Genomic DNA, 26433 nt, shown 5'->3' with positions numbered 1-26433 from the left:
TAATCCTCTACATTACTTTTCTAGGTATATTTATTTAAAATCTTCTGGAGTTTTGCTTTATTTGTCCCTAAATCTATTTGTAATTCTTTACCTGATGGATGTTAACTTATTGTACATGTGTACATCTGTCTACTTTTGAAGCAAATAAATTGCCAATACAGTCAAGTACGAAATTACTATGAATTTCCAACTTATAATCTTGTGCCCGACGTACCTAATATTTTGTATTGCTTTTTTTTGTATTGACAGAAAAATAAGCTAGATAACAGTTTAAAAAGGGATTCCCTTTCAAAATGTTCCTCTCTCATAATGGACTTTTCTTTGTGTACATTGTCAGGATTTTCTATCTACATCTTACAGTTTGACCACTTTGTACTGTTTGACTGTGGTTGGATTGTATAAGACCATACCCATGTAAATTACATTCATCCCTAAAGTGGTCCTTCTAAAATCGCATTATTTAAGATTTTAGTAACACTGTGGGAAATGTGTGGAATTCAGATCTTTCAAACTATAGCAGGATTCTGAAGAAAGAAAACGTTCTTATTGTAAGCAAGATTAATTCAGCAACGGTTTATGGCTTTGGAAATATGTTAGATCGTTTGAAATATAATTGAGAAATAAAATACAATGCACTAGCTCAGGATATTTTTGGATTATTGGGTCCATCTGTCAAAAATAATGTATGTTAATAATATTGCAAATCACTATATACTGTAAACAGCTTTCCAAAATGACATTATGCAGAGATCTTAAGAGCTGTCTACAATGTCTCAAAGATGCAGGTACCTGAATGAAATGTCAAGGGTTCTATAGTTACAGAGGTTTGTTTGTGAGGAGATGATGCCAGTTTTAGAAAATGGAGCTTGATCTGTCTATCATACCCTTTTAAATTTATTGAGAACAATTCTTCTCATGCACACATGTACCTGCGGCGTTGTATCATTAGGCGATTGTGGCAATGGAGCTCTAGCAGTCCTGCATCTAGCCGTAACTGCTTTATGTACTTTTTGCATTTCCCATTTGTGCCTGTTATTCTGTACCACCATGTGAAGGAGTTGCCATCCTTCTTTGTTTTGCTGCAACAGCTGCTGCAGATAATATTTACAGTGCTTCTCTGTATCTGTAACAATTAATCAACAGGTGATAAATTAAATCTAAAAATCAATTAACTGAATTTACTGCACTTTAAATTGCTGGTTTGTGTACAGCATTGTGGCACTGTGGGTATATCTTTGGTGGAGGAACCCAGCTGAACGTCCTAAGTAAGTAACATAACCAGCAGTGTGCAATATTTCTCAGTACTATTTCGTTCTAACACAAATTTTCCACTACACGTTTCTACATTCATTGTACAAATGTAAAAAGATCTTGTTTGGGAACATTCACCAATATTGTTTCAGAACAGCACCAATTATAAATTTGCAGGCCACATGAACCAGACATGACATACTGAGCTTAGGATGCTATGTAGGTAAGAGAAGTAAAGAAGTGATTAACAGGATGTAGGCTATCCTTTTTACAACTCCTGCCTTGGGAATAGATAGGAAGTAAATGCAAGTTACAGTAAAACCTTCAGCATTGTAAACACTTATACTAAATGCATAAATCATTCACGCCATAACAAATGACAATGTCAATTGGTTGAGCTCTAGTGAAATAGATAAATATCTGCAGTGAGGGACTCCTATAAAAGTTATACAGCACAGTCAAAGGCAAAGATTTTCTGCTAGTGACTTTGAGAAAGGGCTGATCATGTTAGCAACTTGTCAGGCACCAGATATACACTGCACACTTTCAATGTAAATGATGTCCTTTACAATGCATTTTACATCTCAGCTCAATGAAAACAGCATTTAGGAAATACTTGTTCATAATGCCCTTGAAATATTTATTAGATGAAATTATTTGGACTCCTTTATAATCCTAGACAATTAATTATGCTATTCCTACTACTGTAATTCGTTGACAGTCTTCCGTAGATGTCTAACCCAATAAGAGCACCACTACTAGACATGGGCTTTTAGGAATAATGAAACTCAGCAGACTTCTGGGATTCTGGTTTACAAAGAGACCCTCAAGCTCATCATTACTACTGCTGAACCAAAGGGCGGTATATTGAGCTATTTGGCTCTTCACTGTCCTACTGCCAAACCCATATTAAATGTGGTCCTAGAAGATCCAAGAAGCAAATGATAATATTTGATATTCTAAACACAATCTGTAATTTGGGGGCTATGATTTCTTGATCTGTTAACATATTGTTGATGTTCAGCAAGGTAAGCCAAAATATTAAGGGCTCATGTACACCCCATTGCCTTCTTAAAGTCAGCATACCATCAGAACATGCATATCCCAATCCTTCACCCAATGAAGGTGAAAGAAAACGTCCCATAATATTGTCATAACAAAAGTTATTAATTCTATTCATGGACATTTTTGAAGAACATGACACTGATAAGCAGATTGCTTCCTGACAGTTGACCTAACTGATGCACCACTTTGTGGGTTCTGGACTGTCTTCAACAATAGAGTCATGTGACGCTCAAAAATCAGTCAAGAAGGATTTTCTATAAAATCTCATTGATACATTGTCTGATGATCTCCTGCTCTGTTACATCATGTGGAGACAGTTTTTGTATAGCAATGCATCACAGTGGTGGATCTTCGGTGGAGGAACCCAATTGAACGTCCTTTGTAAGTAGCATCATTGATCCTCTAAATTACTTTTCTAGGTATATTTATTTAAAACCTTTTGGAGTTTTGCTTTATTTGTCCCTAAATCTATTTGTTATTCTTTACCTGATGGATGTTAACTTATTGTACATGTGTACATCTGTCTACTTTTGAAGCAAATAAATTGCCAATACAGTCAAGTACGAAATTACTATGAATTTCCAATTTATAATCTTGTGCCCGACGTACCTAATATTTTGTATTGCTTTTTTTTGTATTGACAGAAAAATAAGCTAGATAACAGTTTAAAAAGGGATTCCCTTTCAAAATGTTCCTCTCTCATCATGGACTTTTCTTTGTGTACATTGTCAGGATTTTCTATCTACATCTTACAGTTGGACCACTTTGTACTGTTTGACTGTGGTTGGATTGTATAAGACCATACCCATGTCAATTACATTCACCCTAAAAGAGGTCCTTCCAAAATCGCATTATTTAAGATTTTAGTAACACTGTGGGAAATGTGTGGAATTCAGGTCTTTCAAACTATAGCAAGATTCTGAAGAAAGAAAACATTCTTATTGTAAGCAAGATTAATTCAGCAAAGGTTTATGGCTTTGGAAATATGATAGATCGTTTGAAATATAATTGAGAAATAAAATACAATGCACTAGCTCAAGATATTTTTGGATTATTGGGTCCATCTGTCAAAAATAATGTATGTTAATAATATTGCAAATCACTATGTACTGTAAACAGCTTTCCAAAATGACATTATGCAGAGATCTTAAGAGCTGTCTAGAATGTCTCAAAGATGCAGGTTCATGAATGAAATGTCAAGGGTTCCATAGTTACAGAGGTTGGTTTGTGAGGAGATGATGACAGTTTTAGAAAATGGAGCTTGATCTGTCTATCATACCCTTTAAAATTTATTGAGAACAATTCTTCTCATGCACACATGTACCTGCGGTGTTGTATCATTAGGCGATTGTGGCAATGGAGCTCTAGCAGTCCTGCATCTAGCCGTAACTGCTTTATGTACTTTTTGCATTTCCAATTTGTGCCTGTTATTCTGTATCACCATGTGAAGGATTTGCCATCCTTCTTTGTTTTGTTGCAGCAGCTGCTGCAGATAATATTTACAGTGCTTCTCTGTATCTGTAACAATGAATCAACAGGTGTTAAATAAATCTAAAGATCAATGAACTGAATTTACTGCACTTTAAATTGCTGGTTTGTGTACAGCATTGTGGCACTGTGGGTATATCTTTGGTGGAGGAACCCAGCTGAATGTCCTAAGTAAGTAACATAACCAGCAGTGTGCAATATTTCTCAGAGCTATTTCGTTCTAACACAAATTTTCCACTACATGTTTCTATATTCATTGTACAAATGTAAAAAAAGATCTTGTTTAGGAAGGTAGCAATTCATATTCTTGTACAATATATACATATTTTCACATTGTCAAAAATGACAATATGTTTTTAAATTTGCAATCTGTAAAGATAATCCGATTCTTTTAGGTAGAAAGAAACTTTAGCCTACAAATTGGAATCCACATTTTCAATCATGTTATCTAGCTCTCTAGATAACATATACCTTTAAATAAAATGAATAAACAGCACATTCTAAGAATGTATTTTGAGCCTAAATATGTTGGGGAAAAGTTGGTTTTCTTGTTGAATTGTGAGAGACTATACACTTAGTAATGATTTTGAAAACAGTTTCTTAAAGTTAGAATATTTTGTGTACCATCAGTCTAATTTAACAGTTATCTACAAAAATCAACCTGGTGGGAAAAGCCTCATATCCGATTGATTTCACTCTACATAAAGGTACTAAATTACCAAATATGCTATTCAATGTTTTTCTCATTGAATTCAGAGATTAGTCTGCGAGTCTCAAGTTTAACTAAAATAAATCACATTTGACTGTGTGGAGATTGCCCTAAATCTAGAAATCATTTTATGAAATCCTTATGTTATATAAACCCTTAGGAAATATTACACTGTCCTCTAGAAAGAACATTGTTCTTGGAAGAACCAGAGTAGGTAAGAAAACGGCTAAAAGTATTGGATGCCAAAAGACTTTGGTTGGAGCTCTGTATCTTAAGGACATTTAGATGCACACAGCCATCAATCTTTAATCCAGCTACAAATGCTAAACTGCACTGGCTGGGTTTGTGCACAGTCTTGTGGCACTGTGTGTTTATCTTCGGTGGAGGAACCCAGCTGAACGTCCTAAGTAAGTGGCAGAATTAATATGAACTACTTCCTTAGGAAGCAGATATTTTATAAAATTGTATTGCTTTCGTTATTGTTCTTTTATCATCTTCTAGTGTTAAGATATCAACAACAGATTTTGCATCTCATTATGTGTTTTCTAGTGAAATGATGGGGTAATACAGCATCCTGTAATATTAATGCTTTGGTGTTCCATAATAGTGAGTTGTGAAAATAATGTGTAGTTATGGAATTCTTCTCTGGGAATATTACATAGCATGTGGAATAGTGTTTTGCACAGTAATGCCTTCATGTTTTATCTTTTTATAGGAAATTTGAATAATTATTTTCCATTCCAAAAATTAAATGATAAAAAATGACCTGAGGTGAGGGTTTTTACAGTCAGCTCATATTGCTAATCTAAGATGATTTTCCTTTTTCTGCTCAGATCCTGATTATTGGCAAACCTGTCATGAGAGTCGAAATAGGTTATTCCCATGACATTTTATATATTTACATATTTTCGTAATGTGCACAGGAAATTACATCTTATATACCTTAATGGGAATGATCTGTGATCAAATGACATTTTAGACAATGGGTCACTCGTTATCCTTGGTTCATCTCCTGGATTTAACAATCAACCAAATGGTGTTGTCATTTGCAGATTGGTTGCTTTTCTGTGACTCCATTCCCTGTGCTATTTTAGAGCACTTAGACATAGAATAAATCCTCAGATTAAGCATTTGAAATATACCTGGAGATATTTATTGATGTTTTCCAGTTTATGCTGCTCATTTCCTGTAAATGGATTTTTACTGAACATATATTGTATTCTCTATTAATCATCTTTTTTTTGTAATGAAATAAGGTGACATGGTATAACATCCCATATTTACCTCGTACCATAGTGCAATGTCAATAAGACTAATGCACCTGCTTTTTTGTGGCTATGAATATTCAGCCACATTTAAAAAATACATATCTTTTCACAATTGTTAATTTGTTTCCTCCATTCAATACCTGCTAAGACTGCATTGCTTTTAATATTCTAAAACGTATTTTACTTTATTCATGACATGCATTTTCGTTCTTTGACAGCATCTATCTTGAGTTGGTCCAGTGTATAAAGTGAATGTTCCCATGAAAATAAAAAAAAGGAAAAATCAGTTTAACTCGGGACATTTCATATATAAGCTGCTGTTTCATGGGCTATTTATTAAATGAAATATACTATCCAAACAACTAGGATTTGATTTAAAACCCTACTGAGTTCTTTCTATTAATAGAATTTATAATCTAAAAGAAAGAGCTTTCTTTTGGACTGTGGTTTGAGCCTGTCAAATATTTAAAAAGTGATAGACATCTGATAACATTACAAAGTACTGATAATATATTAATTGTTTAAGATAATGCAATATATCACTGCCTTGACTTGAAAGTTTCAGCTCTAAAAGATTTAAAGTATTCATTGACTCCACTTTTCATCTTCTAAGGCTGATGAAATATGAACAACTGACTAGCAAATCCTTTTATTGGTGTTGTAGAAATAACAGGAAGATTCAAGCACGTGATGATAGAGAACAAACCCTTTTTCATGGTTTTCAATACTGTTACAAATTGCACGTTATTCATATAAAATGTGAGGTGCTTCCTCATTTGTGCTATGTGATAAGGTTATCCTCAGAAGATTGCTGAGGTGTTAAGTCAGTCAGCTCCTATTAACTTCTTTAATCTGTCATGTATTTCTGTACCAATCTTAATGTTATTCATATGTAACAGCAATAGATTTGCTTTCAGCAGATCAGTATGAAAATAAAAGTGTGTAAGTAAACTTTTGACAGCCCATATACCAAAGTTCTATGCTTCTATGCTTGGACAATATACCATATACAAGTATTTTTGTGTCATGACCTTGTGTCAAATATGATCTTCTAAGCAACGTTTAATAATATTTCTTCGCAGACCAGAAGGTGTTAAGCTCCTCAATAGCATTTAAGGTTCTCTGGAAGAGATTGTTCTTATTGTAATTTAGCACTTCAGTAATCCTTTTATTTCCAAAAAAGGAAACACAGTTTGTATTTCTAAACAGGATTGCCTCAACAAATTGCAAAAAAATTATATGTTTTAGAAAAGCAACTGGATTTGGGTAAATAAGTGTTCATGCTGGAGACTAACTTGCCTATACTATTTTTAAAGTACATCTAAACTTTTATTTCAATCAGAGTACATTGTAAAGCAATAAGCTAAATCGACTGCTGAAGTCAAGTTTTCTCCTCACATAATTATTTTCTCAAAAACTATGTTTTCCATGCTTTATCATATACGTCTGAATATTTAACTTTATGGTTTGGTTTAAAAACAATTTAGTAGAAGTTGCAAACAATGTTTTCTGTGTAATTGCATTTGACAAAGGATGAGTAACCAAAAAATAACAACATTTTAAAAAATATTTATGCTAGTTTCTCATACTTTTCCTAATTTTCTTGCAGCCGGTGAGACGAAGGCTCCTTCTCTGACTATCTTCCCACCCTCTCAGGAGGAGATAGAGAATAAAAAGGCCACTTTGGTGTGTCTTCTCCAAGACTTCTATCCGGCCTCTCTGGATGTGACCTGGAAAGTCGATGGACAAATATTGACCAATGGAGTAGAGAAAAGCAGAGCTACCAAACAGAGTGAAAATAACCTGTTCATGGCCAGCAGTTATCTGTCTCTGCCCCCCATGGACTGGAGTGCAGAAAAGACTGTCACCTGTCAGGTCACCCACCAGGGAAAGACCTTTGAGAAATCTGTCAAGAAATCAGAATGTGTTTAATATACAACACCAGCTTTCTCCCTGTGGAATGTTGAACTCATCTCCTTCTTACGGTTTGGTGATATATAGTTTTAATACCCATCATATTACAGTAAATAAACTGCAGCTTCCATGAGAGGAAGTACATTGAATGCTGGAATCAATGTGAGGGACTACAAAATAGTCTCTCCAGTTGCTTTTGTTCCTCAATCTTATTTAACATTTAACATGTAATGTCTCCTTTTCGTCACGTAATTCAATCATTTAAACCTTAATGAACCACCAATGGGAAAGAGCTGATCTGTTCTGTGGCTCCTTCATTTCCTTTTGTCTTGTCAATAAAATTTGTGTTTTCCATCACACAATATTTTCAAAATCTATTTCTTTATATTTTGTTGCTAATTTCTTGAATATCCATTATATCAGTCCGTTAATACCAAATATATATGTATATGTCAATGATTCTCCCTTGAAAATGTTTGCAAAATTCTGAAAATCATAATAAAAAGTGTTGCCTTTAGTTACCTCTGAAGCCTTCCTTCTTCAGACCTGAAAATAAGACCTTACTTGTCTAACATAGCACAGCTAAGCTATAACATTCAATCTGCTCTTTCAACCAATCTAATATATTGGGATTGGATATGGACATGACTCGCTTTTGTTTTAGAATGCATGACACTTAGTTAAACAGACCGTCATAATCAAAACTGGATTGATTATCAATTTTCATAGGTGGATCAGTGGCTCAGGGTACTAGGGACAGTCTGAAGATTAAAGTTGTCTTTCTCAAAGCATCTTTTGTTGTTAGGCTTATTGCAGAACAGATGTGTTTCTTTTTGGATGTTTAGATGTTTGCATTAATAGACTGAATAATGAATAGTTTTAAAGATTTTGACATGAGACGGTACCATGTCAGAAGCCAGCGGTAGACAATATTAAAAATAATGACATTGCTTATAAAAGACTAGCAATGCTTGATGCATTTCAAAAGCGCCATACCTTATATTATTGATCAAACCTAACATCTCAGTGTCTGTCCAATGTTGACACAAAACATCTGTCAAACAGAACACTATTTCACGTTTCAATTTTCTCATAATTTCCATATCAAAACATACTAAAGGTTCCTAAGAAAACAGAGACTCATAATGGAAAATGTTTTTGTTATTTTGTCTTAGGGACAATAGCAGGAAAGGTCGACATATTCAGAGAGATGTAGCTTGCGCTATATAACAATCAGAAAAACTTTACATTCTGATCTATCTTTTAAACAATGTACTGATTCTGACCAGCCACAAGTTACATCTACTGCTTCTCTAAAATCAAGATGCTCTATCAAGCTGATTACAGCACTCTATATATTTGATATAACATATAAAAGACCCTATGAGGAAAGGGATAGATGAGAAGGCATATAATGTGTAAATGTGTGTTTGTACTTATATAGCGCACAGCTACCCCATTTCAGGGTTTCCCGGTGCTGTACTCATACTGCTAGGGAACCCTTCCTGGTTTTTTCCTGTGAAATGTCCACTCCTGGGCATCCCCAGGGTGAATCCAGGCATCCCAGCACTGTTGGGGCAATTAGGCAAGCTATTGCCCAGAGTTGCAGCGTGGGACCCATGATTAGAACAGGCACCGAGGCGAGAAATCAGGACCGAGGAATTATGAGCCCAAGACCCGCCAAGGCAGGAATTGAACCCTGGTCCCAGGCCAGACTTCTGCATCAGGGTCTGCCGCTCTAACCATTGAGCCACACTTCTCCACAATGACCTTGTTCAGTTATATAAATAAGGTCACAATGTAAACAGACTTCATCAGAACAGTGTGGGGGTCACTTATAAAAACAAAATGCAGGAAAAACATAAAATGTTAAAAATAGATATTAGAAGGATGAGAGATCAGGAGAAGAGCGAAGAAAAATGTGAGGGGGAAAATAAAAAAAATATGATTAAAATGGACTTATGGACATGGAGGTGGACATAAGTAATAATAAGGATTATCATAGCCAAATTGAAAAGCACCTAAGACAGAAAGGATACCTGAAGGAAGGTGAGACTGACTATAAAAGGAATGTAAAATTATAGATGAGGAAATTGGTTTGAGAGGTTGTATGATAGGGGAACGTGTGTCTGCATGAAAGTAAAGTAGATGTGGGTGAATGAGTCTGATTCTTTGTATACATGGTACGATAAAAAACACAGTCAGCCTCAGGGAGATGAGACTTGGAAATGTTGAGAGAATTGATTATATTCTAAGTAAGGAACCGAGTGTAACTTAATTTTCTCTTTACCAAATGAGCTTGCCACAATTAACCATCAAATGACTATCCTCATTTGAATGGTCAACTCCTGATTCTTGGAACCAATTAATAGTACATTGCGAAGGGTGCGTCTTATTTCCCTTTCACTGCTATTGGTTTTCCAGCACTACCAAGCCAGTAGTGAAATATTAGCGTGCATTTGCACTGGGTTCTTGTGGTAAACCTTCCAATTTACAGAGCACTTTGAAGCCCATATAAAGCAAACCACTAGTGAATTCCATAGTGGATTTTGCTTTGGAGTGACTACTTCCAGCAAAAATGTGAGATTATTTCAATGGCACACAACTTTTTTAAATAGGCCCAGTGACATGACAGGAGCCCTAAACATTGGTAGAAATAGAAGCATTTTGATTTTGGATACATTTAGGAAACATTCACCAATATTGTTTCAGAACAGCAACAATTATAAATTTGCAGGCCACATGAACCAGACATGACATACTGAGCTTAGGATGGTATGTAGGTAAGAGAAGTAAAGATGTGATTAACAGGATGTAGGCTATCCTTTTTACAACTCTTGCCTTTGGGAATAGATAGGAAGTAAATGCAAGTTACAGTAAAACCTTCAGCATTGTAAACACTTATACTAAATGCATAAATCATTCACGCCATAACAAATGACAATGTCAATTGGTTGAGCTCTAGTGAAATAGATAAATATCTGCAGTGAGGGACTCCTATAAAAGTTATACAGCACAGTCAAAGGCAAAGATTTTCTGCTAGTGACTTTGAGAAAGGGCTGATCATGTTAGCAACTTGTCAGGCACCAGATATACACTGCACACTTTCAATGTAAATGATGTCCTTTACGATGCATTTTACATCTCAGCTCAATGAAAACAGCATTTAGGAAATACTTGATCATAATGCCCTTGAAATATTTATTAGATGAAATTATTTGGACTCCTTTATAATCCTAGACAATTAATTATGCTATTCCTACTACTGTAATTCTTTGACAGTCTTCCGTAGATGTCTAACCCAATAAGAGCACCACTACTAGACATGGGCTTTTAGGAATAATGAAACTCAGCAGACTTCTGGGATTCTGGTTTACAAAGAGACCCTCAAGCTCATCATTACTACTGCTGAACCAAAGGGCGGTATATTGAGCTATTTGGCTCTTCACTGTCCTACTGCCAAACCCATATTAAATGTGGTCCTAGAAGATCCAGGGAGCAAATGATAATATTTGATATTCTAAACACAATCTGTAATTTGGGGGCTATGATTTCTTGATCATGTTAACATATTGTTGATGTTCAGCAAGGTAAGCCAAAATATTAAGGGCTCATGTACACCCCATTGCCTTCTTAAAGTCAGCATACCATCAGAACATGCATATCCCAATCCTTCACCCAATGAAGGTGAAAGAAAACGTCCCATAATATTGTCATAACAAAAGTTATTAATTCTATTCATGGACATTTTTGAAGAACATGACACTGATAAGCAGATTGCTTCCTGACAGTTGACCTAACTGATGCACCACTTTGTGGGTTCTGGACTATCTTCAACAATAGAGTCATGTGACGCTCAAAAATCAGTCAAGAAGGATTTTCTATAAAATCTCATTGATACATTGTCTGATGATCTCCTGCTCTGTTACATCATGTGGAGACAGTTTTTGTATAGCAATACATCACAGTGGTGGATCTTCGGTGGAGGAACCCAATTGAACGTCCTTTGTAAGTAGCATCATTGATCCTCTACATTACTTTTCTAGGATATTTATTTAAAACCTTCTGGAGTTTTGCTTTATTTGTCCCTAAATCTATTTGTAATTCTTTACCTGATGGATGTTAACTTATTGTACATGTGTACATCTGTCTACTTTTGAAGCAAATAAATTGCCAATACAGTCAAGTATGAAATTACTATGAATTTCCAATTTATAATCTTTTGCCAGACGTACCTAATATTTTGTATTGCTTTTTTTTTTAATGACAGAAAAATAAGCTAGATAACAGTTTAAAAAGGGATTCCCTTTCAAAATGTTCCTCTCTCATCATGGACTTTTCTTTGTGTACATTGTCAGGATTTTCTATCTACATCTTACAGTTGGACCACTTTGTACTGTTTGACTGTGGTTGGATTGTATAAGACCATACCCATGTAAATTACATTCATCCTAAAAGAGGTCCTTCCAAAATCGCATTATTTAAGATTTTAGTAACACTGTGGGAAATGTGTGGAATTCAGGTCTTTCAAACTATAGCAAGATTCTGAAGAAAGAAAACATTCTTATTGTAAGCAAGATTAATTCAGCAAAGGTTTATGGCTTTGGAAATATGATAGATCGTTTGAAATATAATTGAGAAATAAAATACAATGCACTAGCTCAAGATATTTTTGGATTATTGGGTCCATCTGTCAAAAATAATGTATGTTAATAATATTGCAAATCACTATGTACTGTAAACAGCTTTCCAAAATGACATTATGCAGAGATCTTAAGAGCTGTCTAGATTGTCTCAAAGATGCAGGTTCATGAATGAAATGTCAAGGGTTCTATAGTTACAGAGGTTTGTTTGTGAGGAGATGATGACAGTTTTAGAAAATGGAGCTTGATCTGTCTATCATACCCTTTTAAATTTATTGAGAACAATTCTTCTCATGCACACATGTACCTGCGGCGTTCTATCATTAGGCGATTGTGGCAATGGAGCTCTAGCAGTCCTGCATCTAGCCGTAACTGCTTTATGTACTTTTTGCATTTCCCATTTGTGCCTGTTATTCTGTATCACCATGTGAAGGAGTTGCCATCCTTCTTTGTTTTGTTGCAGCAGCTGCTGCAGATAACATTTACAGTGCTTCTCTGTATCTGTAACAATTAATCAACAGGTGTTAAATAAATCTAAAGATCAATGAACTGAATTTACTGCACCTTAAATTGCTGGTTTGTGTACAGCATTGTGGCACTGTGGGTATATCTTTGGTGGAGGAACCCAGCTGAACGTCCTAAGTAAGTAACATAACCAGCAGTGTGCAATATTTCTCAGAGCTATTTCGTTCTAACACAAATTTTCCACTACATGTTTCTATATTCATTTTACAAATGTAAAAAAAGATCTTGTTTAGGAAGTTAGCAATTCATATTCTTGTACAATATATGCATATTTTCACATTGTCAAAAATTACAATATGTTTTTAAATTTGCAATCTGTAAAGGTAATCCGATTCTTTTAGGTAGAAAGAAACTTTAGCCTACAAATTGGAATCCACATTTTCAATCATGTTATCTAGCTCTCTAGATGACATATACCTTTAAATAAAATGAATAAACAGCACATTCTAAGAATGTATTTTGAGCTTAAATATGTTGGGGAAAATTTGGTGTTCTTGTTGAATTGTGAGAGACTATACACTTAGTAATGATTTTGAAAACAGTTTCTTAAAGTTAGAATATTTTGTGTACCATCAGTCTAATTTAACAGTTATCTCCAAAAATCAACCTGGTGGGAAAAGCCTCATATCCGATTGATTTCACTCTACATAAAGGTACTAAATTACCAAGTATGCTATTCAATGTTTTTCTCATTGAATTCAGAGATTAGACTACGAGTCTCAAGTTTAACTAAAATAAATCACATTTGACTGTGTGGAGATTGCCCTAAATCTAGAAATCTTTTTATGAAATCCTTATGTTATATAAACCCTTAGGAAATATTACACTGTCCTCTAGAAAGAACATTGTTCTTGGAAGAACCAGAGTAGGTAAGAAAACGGCTAAAATTATTGGATGCCAAAAGACTTTGTTTGGAGCTCTGTATCTTAAGGACATTTAGATGCACACAGCCATCAATCTTTAATCCAGCTACAAATGCTAAACTGCACTGGCTGGGTTTGTGCACAGTCTTGTGGCACTGTGTGTTTATCTTCGGTGGAGGAACCCAGCTGAACGTCCTAAGTAAGTGGCAGAATTAATATGAACTACTTCCTTAGGAAGCAGATATTTTATAAAATTGTATTGCTTTCGTTATTGTTCTTTTATCATCTTCTAGTGTTAAGATATCAACAACAGATTTTGCATCTCATTATGTGATTTCTAGTGAAATGATGGGGTAATACAGCATCCTGTAATATTAATGCTTTGGTGTTCCATAATAGTGAGTTGTGGAAATAATGTATAGTTATGGAATTCTTCTCTGGGAATATTACATAGCATGTGGAATAGTGTTTTGCACAGTAATGCCTTCATGTTTTATCTTTTTATAAGAAATTTGAATAATTATTTTCCATTGCAAAAATTAAATGATAAAAAATGACCTGAGGTGAGGGTTTTTACAGTCAGCTCATATTGCTAATCTAGGCTGATTTTCCTTTTTCTGCTCACATCCTGATTATTGGCAAACCTGTCATGAGAGTCGAAATAGGTTATTCTCATGACATTTTATATATTTACATATTTTCATAATGTGCACAGGAAATTACATCTTATATACCTTAATGGGAATGATCTGTGATCAAATGATATTTTAGACAATGGGCCACTCGTTATCCTTGGTCCATCTCCTGGATTCAACAATCAACCAAATGGTGTTGTCATTTGCAGATTGGTTGCTTTTCTGTGCCTCCATTCCCTGTGCTATTTTAGAGCCCTTAGACATAGAATAAATCCTCAAATGAAGCATTTGAAATATACCTGGAGATCTTTATTGATGTTTTCCTGTTTATGCTGCTCATTTCCTGTAAATGGATTTTTACTGAACATATGTTGTATTCTCTTTTAATCATCTTTTTTTTGTAATGAAATAAGGTGACATGGTATAACATCCCATATTTACCTCGTACCATAGTGCAATGTCAATAAGACTAATGCACCTGCTTTTTTGTGGCTATGAATATTCAGCCACATTTAAAAAAAACATATCTTTTCACAAATGTTAATTTGTTTCCTCCATTCAGTACCTGCTAAGACTGCACTGCTTTTAATATTCTAAAACGTTTTTTTACTTTATTCATGACATGCATTTTCGTTCTTTGACAGCATCTATCTTGAGTTGGTCCAGTGTATAAAGTGAATTTTCCCATGAAAATAAAAAAAAGGAAAAATCAGTTTAACTCGGGACATTTCATATATAAGCTGCTGTTTCATGGGCTATTTATTAAATGAAATATACTATCCAAACAGCGAGGATTTGATTTAAAACCCTATTGAGTTCTTTCTATTAATAGAATTTATAATCCAAAAGAAAGAGCTTCCTTTTGGACTGTGGTTTGAGCCTGTCAAATATTTAAAAAGTGATAGACATCTGATAACATTACAAAGTACTGATAATATATTAATTGTTTAAGATAATGCAATATGTCACTGCCTTGACTTGAAAGTTTCAGCTCCAAAAGATTTAAAGTATTCATTGACTCCACTTTTCATCTTCTAAGGCTGATGAAATATGAAAAACTGACTAGCAAATCCTTTTATTGCTGTTGTAGCAATAACAGCAAGATTCAAGCACGTGATGATAGAGAACAAACCCTTTTTCATGGTTTTCAATACTGTTACAAATTGCACGTTATTCATATAAAATGTGAGGTGCTTCCTCATTTGTGCTATGTGATAAGGTTATCCTCAGAAGATTGCTGAGGTGTTAAGTCAGTCAGCTCCTATTAACTTCTTTAATCTGTCATTTATTTCTGTACCAATCTTAATGTTATTCATATGTAACAGCAATAGATTTGCTTTCAGCAGATCAGTATGAAAATAAAACTGTGTAAGTAAAATTTTTACAGCCCATATACCAAAGTTCTATGGTTCTATGCTTGGACAATATACCATATACAAGTATTTTTGTGTCATGACCTTGTGTCAACTATGATCTTCTAAGCAACTTTTAATAATATTTCTTCATAGACCAGAAGGTGTTAAGCTCCTCAATAGTATTTAAGGTTCTCTGGAAGAGATTGTTCTCATTGTAATTTAGCACTTCAGTAATCCTTTTATTTCCAAAAAAGGAAACACAGTTTGTATTTCTAAACAGGAATGCCTCAACAAATTGCAGAAAAATTATATGTTTTAGAAAAGCAACTGGATTTGGGTAAATAAGTGTTCATGCTGGAGACTAACTTGCCCATACTATTTTTAAAGTACATCTAAACTTTTATTTCAATCAGAGTACATTGTAAAGCAATAAGCTAAATCGTCTGCTGAAGTCAAGTTTTCTCCTCACATAATTCTTTTCTCAAAAACTATGTTTTCCATGCTTTATCATATACGTCTGAATATTTAACTTTATGGTTTGGTTTCAAAACAATTTAGTAGAAGTTGCAAACAATGTTTCCTGTGTAATTGCATTTGACAAAGGATGAGTAACCAAAAAAAAAAAAAACATTTTAAAAAATATTTATGCTAGTTTCTCATACTTTTCCTAATTTTCTTGCAGCCGGTGAGACGAAGGCTCCTTCTCTGACTATCTTCCCACCCTCTCAGGAGGAGATAGAGAAAAAAAAGGCCACTTTGGTGTGTCTTCTCCAAGACTTCTATCCGGCCTCTCTGGATGTGACCTGGAAAGTCGATGGACAAATATTGACCAATGGAGTAGAGAAAAGCAGAGCTACCAAACAGAGTGAAAATAACCTGTTCATGGCCAGCAGTTATCTGTCTCTGCCCCCCATGGACTGGAGTGCAGAAAAGACTGTCACCTGTCAGGTCACCCACCAGGGAAAGACCTTTGAGAAATCTGTCAAGAAATCAGAATGTGTTTAATATACAACACCAGCTTTCTCCCTGTGGAATGTTGAACTCATCTCCTTCTTACGGTTTGGTGATATATAGTTTTAACACCCATCATTTTACAGTAAATAAACTGCAGCTTCCATGAGAGGAAGTACATTGAATGCTGGAATCAATAAGAGTGACTACAAAATAGCCTCTCCAGTTGCTTTTGTTCCTCAATCTTATTTAACATTTAACATGTAATGTCTCCTTTTCGTCACGTAATTCAATCATTTAAACCTTAATGAACCACCAATGGGAAAGAGCTTATCTATTCTGTGGCTCCTTCATTTCCTTTTGTCTTGTCAATAAAATTTGTGTTTTCCATCACACAATATTTTCAAAATCTATTTCTTTATATTTTGTTGCTAATTTCTTGAATATCCATTATATCAGTCAGTTAATACCAAATATATATGTATATGTCAATGATTCTCCCTTGAAAATGTTTGCAAAATTCTGAAAATCATAATAAAAAGTGTTGCCTTTAGTTACCTCTGAAGCCTTCCTTCTTCAGACCTGAAAATAAGACCTTACTTGTCTAACACAGCACAGCTAAGCTATAACATTCAATCTGCTCTTTCAACCAATCTAATATATTGGGATTGGATATGGACATGACTCTCTTTTGTTTTAGAATGCATGACACTTAGTTAAACAGACCGTCATAATCAAAACTGGATTGATTATCAATTTTCATAGGTGGATCAGTGGCTCAGGGTACTAGTGACAGTCTGAAGATTAAAGTTGTCTTTCTCAAAGCATCTTTTGTTGTTAGACTTATTGCAGAACAGATGTGTTTCTTTTTGGATGTTTAGATGTTTGCATTAATAGACTGAATAATGAATAGTTTTAAAGATTTTGACATGAGACTGTACCATGTCAGAAGCCAGCGGTAGACAATATTAAAAATAATGACATTGCTTATAAAAGACTAGCAATGCTTGATGCATTTCAAAAGCGCCATACCTTATATTATTGATCAAACCTAACATCTCAGTGTCTGTCCAATGTTGACACAAAACATCTGTCAAACAGAACACTATTTCACGTTTCAATTTTCTCATAATTTCCATATCAAAACATACTAAAGGTTCCTAAGAAAACAGAGACTCATAATGGAAAATGTTTTTGTTATTTTGTCTTAGCGACAATAGCAGGAAAGGTCTACATATTCAGAGAGATGTAGCTTGCGCTATATAATAATCAGAAAAACATTACATTCTGATCTATCTTTTAAACAATGTACTGATTCTGACCAGCCACAAGTTACATCTACTGCTTCTCTAAAATCAAGATGCTCTATCAAGCTGATTACAGCACTCTATTTATTTGATATAAATTATAAAAGACCCTATGAGGAAAGGGATAGATGAGAAGGGGTATAATGTGTAAATGTGTGTTTGTACTTATATAGCGCACAGCTACCCCATTTCAGGGTTTCCCGGTGCTGTACTCATACTGCTAGGGAACCCTTCCTGGTTTTTTCCTGTGAAATGTCCACTCCTGGGCATCCCCAGGGTGAATCAAGGCATCCCAGCACTGTTGGGGCGATTAAGCAAGCTATTGCCCAGAGTTGCAGCGTGGGACCCATGATTAGAACAGGCACCGAGGCAAGAAATCAGGACCGAGGAATTATGAGCCCAAGACCCGCCAAGGCAGGAATTGAACCCTGGTCCCGGGCCAGACTTCTGCATCAGGGTCTGCCGCACTAACCATTGAGCCAGACTTCTCCACAATGAACTTGTTCAGTTATATAAATAAGGTCACAATGTAAACAGACTTCATTAGAACAGTGTGGGGGTCACTTATAAAAACAAAATGCAGGAAAAACATAAAATGTTAAAAATAGATATTAGAAGGATGAGAGATCAGGAGAAGAGCGAAGAAAAATGTGAGGGGGAAAATAAAAAAAATATGATTAAAATGGACTTAGGGACATGGAGGTGGATATAAGTAATAATAAGGATTATCATAGCCAAATTGAAAAGCACCTAAGACAGAAAGGATACCTGAAGGAAGGAGAGACTGACTATAAAAGGAATGTAAAATTATAGATGAGGAAATTGGTTTGAGAGGTTGTATGATAGGGGAACGTGTGTCTGCATGAAAGTAAAGTAGATGTGGGTGAATGAGTCTGTTTCTTTGTATACATGGTACGATAAAAAACACAGTCAGCCTCAGGGAGATGAGACTTGGAAATGTTGAGAGAATTGATTGTATTCTAAGTAAGGAACCGAGTGTAACTTAATTTTCTCTTTACCAAATGAGCTTGACACTTAACCATCAAATGACTATCCTCATTTGAATGGTCAACTCCTGATTCTTGGAACCAATTAATAGTAAATTGCGAAGGGTGCGTCTTATTTCCCTTTCACTGCTATCGGTTTTCCAGCACTACCAAGCCAGTAGTGAAATATTAGCGTGCATTTGCACTGGGTTCTTGTGGTAAATCTTCAAATTTACAGAGCACTTTGAAGCCCATATAAGGCAAACCACTAGTGAATTCCATAGTGGATTTTGCTTTGGAGTGACTACTTCCAGCAAAAATGTGAGATTATTTCAATGGCACACAACTTTTTTAAATAGGCCCAGTGACATGACAGGAGCCCTAAACATTGGTAGAAATAGAAGCATTTTGATTTTGGATATATTTAGGAAACATTCACCAATATTGTTTCAGAACAGCACCAATTATAAATTTGCAGGCCACATGAACCAGACATGACATACTGAGCTTAAGATGGTATGTAGGTAAGAGAAGTAAAGAAGTGATTAACAGGATGTAGGCTATCCTTTTTACAACTCTTGCCTTTGGGAATAGATAGGAAGTAAATGCAAGTTACAGTAAAACCTTCAGCATTGTAAACACTTATACTAAATGCATAAATCATTCACGCCATAACAAATGACAATGTCAATTGGTTGAGCTCTAGTGAAATAGATAAATATCTGCAGTGAGGGACTCCTATAAAAGTTATACAGCACAGTCAAAGGCAAAGATTTTCTGCTAGTGACTTTGAGAAAGGGCTGATCATGTTAGCAACTTGTCAGGCACCAGATATACACTGCACACTTTCAATGTAAATGATGTCCTTAACGATGCATTTTACATCTCAGCTCAATGAAAACAGTATTTAGGAAATACTCGATCATAATGCCCTTGAAATATTTATTAGATGAAAATATTTGGACTCCTTTATAATCCTAGACAATTAATTATGCTATTCCTACTACTGTAATTCTTTGACAGTCTTCCGTAGATGTCTAACCCAATAAGCGCACCACTACTAGACATGGGCTTTTAGGAATAATGAAACTCAGCAGACTTCTGGGATTCTGGTTTACAAAGAGACCCTCAAGCTCATCATTACTACTGCTGAACCAAAGGGCGGTATATTGAGCTATTTGGCTCTTCACTGTCCTACTGCCAAACCCATATTAAATGTGGTCCTAGAAGATCCAAGGAGCAAATGATAATATTTGATATTCTAAACACAATCTGTAATTTGGGGGCTATGATTTCTTGATCATGTTAACATATTGTTGATGTTCAGCAAGGTAAGCCAAAATATTAAGGGCTCATGTACACCCCATTGCCTTCTTAAAGTCAGCATACCATCAGAACATGCATATCCCAATCCTTCACCCAATGAAGGTGAAAGAAAACGTCCCATAATATTGTCATAACAAAAGTTATTAATTCTATTCATGGACATTTTTGAAGAACATGACACTGATAAGCAGATTGCTTCCTGACAGTTGACCTAACTGATGCACCACTTTGTGGGTTCTGGACTGTCTTCAACAATAGAGTCATGTGACGCTCAAAAATTAGTCAAGAAGGATTTTCTATAAAATCTCATTGATACATTGTCTGATGATCTCCTGCTCTGTTACATCATGTGGAGACAGTTTTTGTATAGCAATACATCACAGTGGTGGATCTTCGGTGGAGGAACCCAATTGAACGTCCTTTGTAAGTAGCATCATTGATCCTCTACATTACTTTTCTAGGATATTTATTTAAAACCTTCTGGAGTTTTGCTTTATTTGTCCCTAAATCTATTTGTAATTCTTTACCTGATGGATGTTAACTTATTGTACATGTGTACATCTGTCTACTTTTGAAGCAAATAAATTGCCAATACAGTCAAGTACGAAATTACTATGAATTTCCAATTTATAATCTTGTGCCAGACGTACGTAATATTTTGTATTGCTTTTTTTGTAATGACAGAAAAATAAGCTAGATAACAGTTTAAAAAGGGATTCCCTTTCAAAATGTTCCTCTCTCATCATGGACTTTTCTTTGTGTACATTGTCAGGATTTTCTATCTACATCTTACAGTTGGACCACTTTGTACTGTTTGACTGTGGTTGGATTGTATAAGACCATACCCATGTAAATTACATTCATCCTAAAAGAGGTCCTTCCAAAATCGCATTATTTAAGATTTTAGTAACACTGTGGGAAATGTGTGGAATTCAGGTCTTTCAAACTATAGCAAGATTCTGAAGAAAGAAAACATTCTTATTGTAAGCAAGATTAATTCAGCAAAGGTTTATGGCTTTTGAAATATGATAGATCGTTTGAAATATAATTGAGAAATAAAATACAATGCACTAGCTCAAGATATTTTTGGATTATTGGGTCCATCTGTCAAAAATAATGTATGTTAATAATATTGCAAATCACTATGTACTGTAAACAGCTTTCCAAAATGACATTATGCAGAGATCTTAAGAGCTGTCTAGAATGTCTTAAAGATGCAGGTTCATGAATGAAATGTCAAGGGTTCTATAGTTACAGAGGTTTGTTTGTGAGGAGATGATGACAGTTTTAGAAAATGGAGCTTGATCTGTCTATCATACCCTTTTAAATTTATTGAGAACAATTCTTCTCATGCACACATGTACCTGCGGCGTTGTATCATTAGGCGGTTGTGGCAATGGAGCTCTAGCAGTCCTGCATCTAGCCGTAACTGCGTTATGTACTTTTTACATTTCCCATTTGTGCCTGTTATTCTGTATCACCATGTGAAGGAGTTGCCATCCTTCTTTGTTTTGTTGCAGCAGCTGCTGCAGATAATATTTACAGTGCTTCTCTGTATCTGTAACAATTAATCAACAGGTGTTAAATAAATCTAAAGATCAATGAACTGAATTTACTGCACTTTAAATTGCTGGTTTGTGTACAGCATTGTGGCACTGTGGGTATATCTTTGGTGGAGGAACCCAGCTGAACGTCCTAAGTAAGTAACATAACCAGCAGTGTGAAATATTTCTCAGAGCTATTTCGTTCTAACACAAATTTTCCACTACATGTTTCTATATTCATTGTCCAAAAGTAAAAAAGATCTTGTTTAGGAAGGTAGCAATTCATATTCTTGTACAATATATACATATTTTCACATTGTCAAAAATTACAATATGTTTTTAAATTTGCAATCTGTAACGATAATCCGATTCTTTTAGGTAGAAAGAAACTTTAGCCTACAAATTGGAATCCACATTTTCAATCATGTTATCTAGCTCTCTAGATGACATATACCTTTAAATAAAATGAATAAACAGCACATTCTAAGAATGTATTTTGAGCTTAAATATGTTGGGGAAAATTTGGTTTTCTTGTTGAATTGTGAGAGACTATACACTTAGTAATGATTTTGAAAACAGTTTCTTAAAGTTAGAATATTTTGTGTACCATCAGTCTAATTTAACAGTTATCTACAAAAATCAACCTGGTGGGAAAAGCCTCATATCCGATTGATTTCACTCTACATAAAGGTACTAAATTACCAAGTATGCTATTCAATGTTTTTCTCATTGAATTCAGAGATTAGACTGCGAGTCTCAAGTTTAACTAAAATAAATCACATTTGACTGTGTGGAGATTGCCCTAAATCTAGAAATCATTTTATGAAATCCTTATGTTATATAAACCCTTAGGAAATAGTACACTGTCCTCTAGAAAGAACATTGTTCTTGGAAGAACCAGAGTAGGTAAGAAAACGGCTAAAAGTATTGGATGCCAAAAGACTTTGTTTGGAGCTCTGTATCTTAAGGACATTTAGATGCACACAGCCATCAATCTTTAATCCAGCTACAAATGCTAAACTGCACTGGCTGGGTTTGTGCACAGTCTTGTGGCACTGTGTGTTTATCTTCGGTGGAGGAACCCAGCTGAACGTCCTAAGTAAGTGGCAGAATTAATATAAACTACTTCCTTAGGAAGCAGATATTTTATAAAATTGTATTGCTTTCGTTATTGTTCTTTTATCATCTTCTAGTGTTAAGATATCAACAACAGATTTTGCATCTCATTATGTGTTTTCTAGTGAAATGATGGGGTAATACAGCATCCTGTAATATTAATGCTTTGGTGTTCCATAATAGTGAGTTGTGGAAATAATGTATAGTTATGGAATTCTTCTCTGGGAATATTACATAGCATGTGGAATAGTGTTTTGCACAGTAATGCCTTCATGTTTTATCTTTTTATAAGAAATTTGAATAATTATTTTCCATTGTAAAAATTAAATGATAAAAAATGACCTGAGGTGAGGGTTTTTACAGTCAGCTCATATTGCTAATCTAAGATGATTTTCCTTTTTCTGCTCAGATCCTGATTATTGGCAAACCTGTCATGAGAGTCGAAATAGGTTATTCTCATGTCATTTTATATATTTACATATTTTCATAATGTGCACAGGAAATTACATCTTATATACCTTAATGGGAATGATCTGTGATCAAATGATATTTTAGACAATGGGTCACTCGTTATCCTTGGTTCATCTCCTGGATTTAACAATCAACCAAATGGTGTTGTCATTTGCAGATTGGTTGCTTTTCTGTGCCTCCATTCCCTGTGCTATTTTAGAGCACTTAGACATAGAATAAATCCTCAAATTAAGCATTTGAAATATACCTGGAGATCTTTATTGATGTTTTCCTGTTTATGCTGCTCATTTCCTGTAAATGGATTTTTACTGAACATATGTTGTATTCTCTTTTAATCATGTTTTTTTTGTAATGAAATAAGGTGACATGGTCTAACATCCCATATTTACCTCGTACCATAGTGCAATGTCAATAAGACTAATGCACCTGTTTTTTTGTGGCTATGAATATTCAGCCACATTTAAAAAATACATATCTTTTCACAATTGTTAATTTGTTTCCTCCATTCAGTACCTGCTAAGACTGCACTGCTTTTAATATTCTAAAACGTTTTTTACTTTATTCATGACATGCATTTTTGTTCTTTGACAGCATCTATCTTGAGTTGGTCCAGTGTATAAAGTGAATTTTCCCATGAAAATAAAAAAAAGGAAAAATCAGTTTAACTCGGGACATTTCATATATAAGCTGCTGTTTCATGGGCTATTTATTAAATGAAATATACTATCCAAACAACGAGGATTTGATTTAAAACCCTATTGAGTTCTTTCTATTAATAGAATTTATAATCCAAAAGAAAGAGCTTCCTTTTGGACTGTGGTTTGAGCCTGTCAAATATTTAAAAAGTGATAGACATCTGATAACATTACAAAGTACTGATAATATATTAATTGTTTAAGATAATGCAATATGTCACTGCCTTGACTTGAAAGTTTCACCTCTAAAAGATTTAAAGTATTCATTGACTCCACTTTTCATCTTTTAAGGCTGATGAAATATGAAAAACTGACTAGCAAATCCTTTTATTGGTGTTGTAGCAATAACAGCAAGATTCAAGCACGTGATGATAGAGAACAAACCCTTTTTGATGGTTTTCAATACTGTTACAAATTGCACGTTATTCATATAAAATGTGAGGTGCTTCCTCATATGTGCTATGTGATAAGGTTATCCTCAGAAGATTGCTGAGGTGTTAAGTCAGTCAGCTCCTTCTTTAATCTGTCATTTATTTCTGTACCAATCTTAATGTTATTCATATGTAACAGCAATAGATTTGCTTTCAGCAGATCAGTATGAAAATAAAACTGTGTAAGTAAACTTTTGACAGCCCATATACCAAAGTTCTATGGTTCTATGCTTGGACAATATACCATATACAAGTATTTTTGTGTCATGACCTTGTGTCAAATATGATCTTCTAAGCAACTTTTAATAATATTTCTTCGTAGACCAGAAGGTGTTAAGCTCCTCAATAGTATTTAAGGTTCTCTGGAAGAGATTGTTCTCATTGTAATTTAGCACTTCAGTAATCCTTTTATTTCCAAAAAAGGAAACACAGTTTGTATTTCTAAACAGGAATGCCTCAACAAATTGCAGAAAAATTATATGTTTTAGAAAAGCAACTGGATTTGGGTAAATAAGTGTTCATGCTGGAGACTAACTTGCCTATACTATTTTTAAAGTACATCTAAACTTTTATTTCAATCAGAGTACATTGTAAAGCAATAAGCTAAATCGACTGCTGAAGTCAAGTTTTCTCCTCACATTATTCTTTTCTCAAAAACTATGTTTTCCATGCTTTATCATATACGTCTGAATATTTAACTTTATGGTTTGGTTTAAAAACAATTTAGTAGAAGTTGCAAACAATGTTTCCTGTGTAATTGCATTTGACAAAGGATGAGTAACCAAAAAATAACAACATTTAAAAAAATATTTATGCTAGTTTCTCATACTTTTCCTAATTTTCTTGCAGCCGGTGAGACGAAGGCTCCTTCTCTGACTATCTTCCCACCCTCTCAGGAGGAGATAGAGAAAAAAAAGGCCACTTTGGTGTGTCTTCTCCAAGACTTCTATCCGGCCTCTCTGGATGTGACCTGGAAAGTCGATGGACAAATATTGACCAATGGAGTAGAGAAAAGCAGAGCTACCAAACAGAGTGAAAATAACCTGTTCATGGCCAGCAGTTATCTGTCTCTGCCCCCCATGGACTGGAGTGCAGAAAAGACTGTCACCTGTCAGGTCACCCACCAGGGAAAGACCTTTGAGAAATCTGTCAAGAAATCAGAATGTGTTTAATATACAACACCAGCATTCTCCCTGTGGAATGTTGAACTCATCTCCTTCTTACGGTTTGGTGATATATAGTTTTAACACCCATCATTTTACAGTAAATAAACTGCAGCTTCCATGAGAGGAAGTACATTGAATGCTGGAATCAATGTGAGTGACTACAAAATAGTCTCTCCAGTTGCTTTTGTTCCTCAATCTTATTTAACATTTAACATGTAATGTCTCCTTTTCGTCACGTAATTCAATCATTTAAACCTTAATGAACCACCAATGGGAAAGAGCTGATCTATTTTGTGGCTCCTTCATTTCCTTTTGTCTTGTCAATAAAATTCATGTTTTCCATCACACAATATTTTCAAAATCTATTTCTTTATATTTTGTTGCTAATTTCTTGAATATCCATTATATCAGTCAGTTAATACCAAATATATATGTATATGTCAATGATTCTCCCTTGAAAATGTTTGCAAAATTCTGAAAATCATAATAAAAAGTGTTGCCTTTAGTAACCTCTGAAGCCTTCCTTCTTCAGACCCGAAAATAAGACCTTACTTGTCTAACATAGCACAACTAGCTATAACATTCAATCTGCTCTTTCAACCAATCTAATATATTTGGATTGGATATGGACATGACTCTCTTTTGTTTTAGAATGCATGACACTTAGTTAAACAGACCGTCATAATCAAAACTGGATTGATTATCAATTTTCATAGGTGGATCA

At 34.7% G+C, this 26433-nt stretch overlaps 1 protein-coding gene and 1 long non-coding RNA gene across 5 annotated transcripts in view; both read left to right on the top strand.

Annotated features, from left to right (window-relative positions):
- LOC146783288 (immunoglobulin lambda-1 light chain-like) overlaps nt 1-17220 on the top strand; it is a 113020-nt gene extending 95800 nt beyond the window's left edge. The window contains exons 4-5 of one of the 4 annotated variants that reach the window (XM_085633860.1): nt 2645-2697; nt 16399-17220. In XM_085633860.1, coding sequence (XP_085489986.1) covers nt 2645-2697; nt 16399-16721 — 376 coding nt within the window. In that variant the 3' untranslated portion in view covers nt 16722-17220. Of the gene's footprint in view, nt 1-2644; nt 2698-4011; nt 4921-7390; nt 8213-13633; nt 13926-16398 lie in introns of those variants that run through there. The other 3 variants (XR_014970527.1, XR_014970528.1, XM_085633859.1) reach the window with 3 other exon arrangements.
- A 5613-nt stretch (nt 17221-22833) lies between these two features.
- LOC146783287 (uncharacterized) lies at nt 22834-26214 on the top strand. The gene is made up of 2 exons (XR_014970471.1): nt 22834-22929; nt 25393-26214. It is a non-coding gene; the product is annotated as an uncharacterized LOC146783287 (long non-coding RNA).
- The last annotated feature ends 219 nt before the right edge of the window (nt 26215-26433 follow it).

Source organism: Triturus cristatus, chromosome 11, assembly GCF_964204655.1.
Source record: "Triturus cristatus chromosome 11, aTriCri1.1, whole genome shotgun sequence".
Taxonomy (NCBI): Eukaryota; Metazoa; Chordata; class Amphibia; order Caudata; family Salamandridae; genus Triturus; species Triturus cristatus.
The sequence above is the reverse complement of the archived record's forward strand: the minus strand, read 5'-3'. Positions and strand labels throughout refer to the sequence as shown.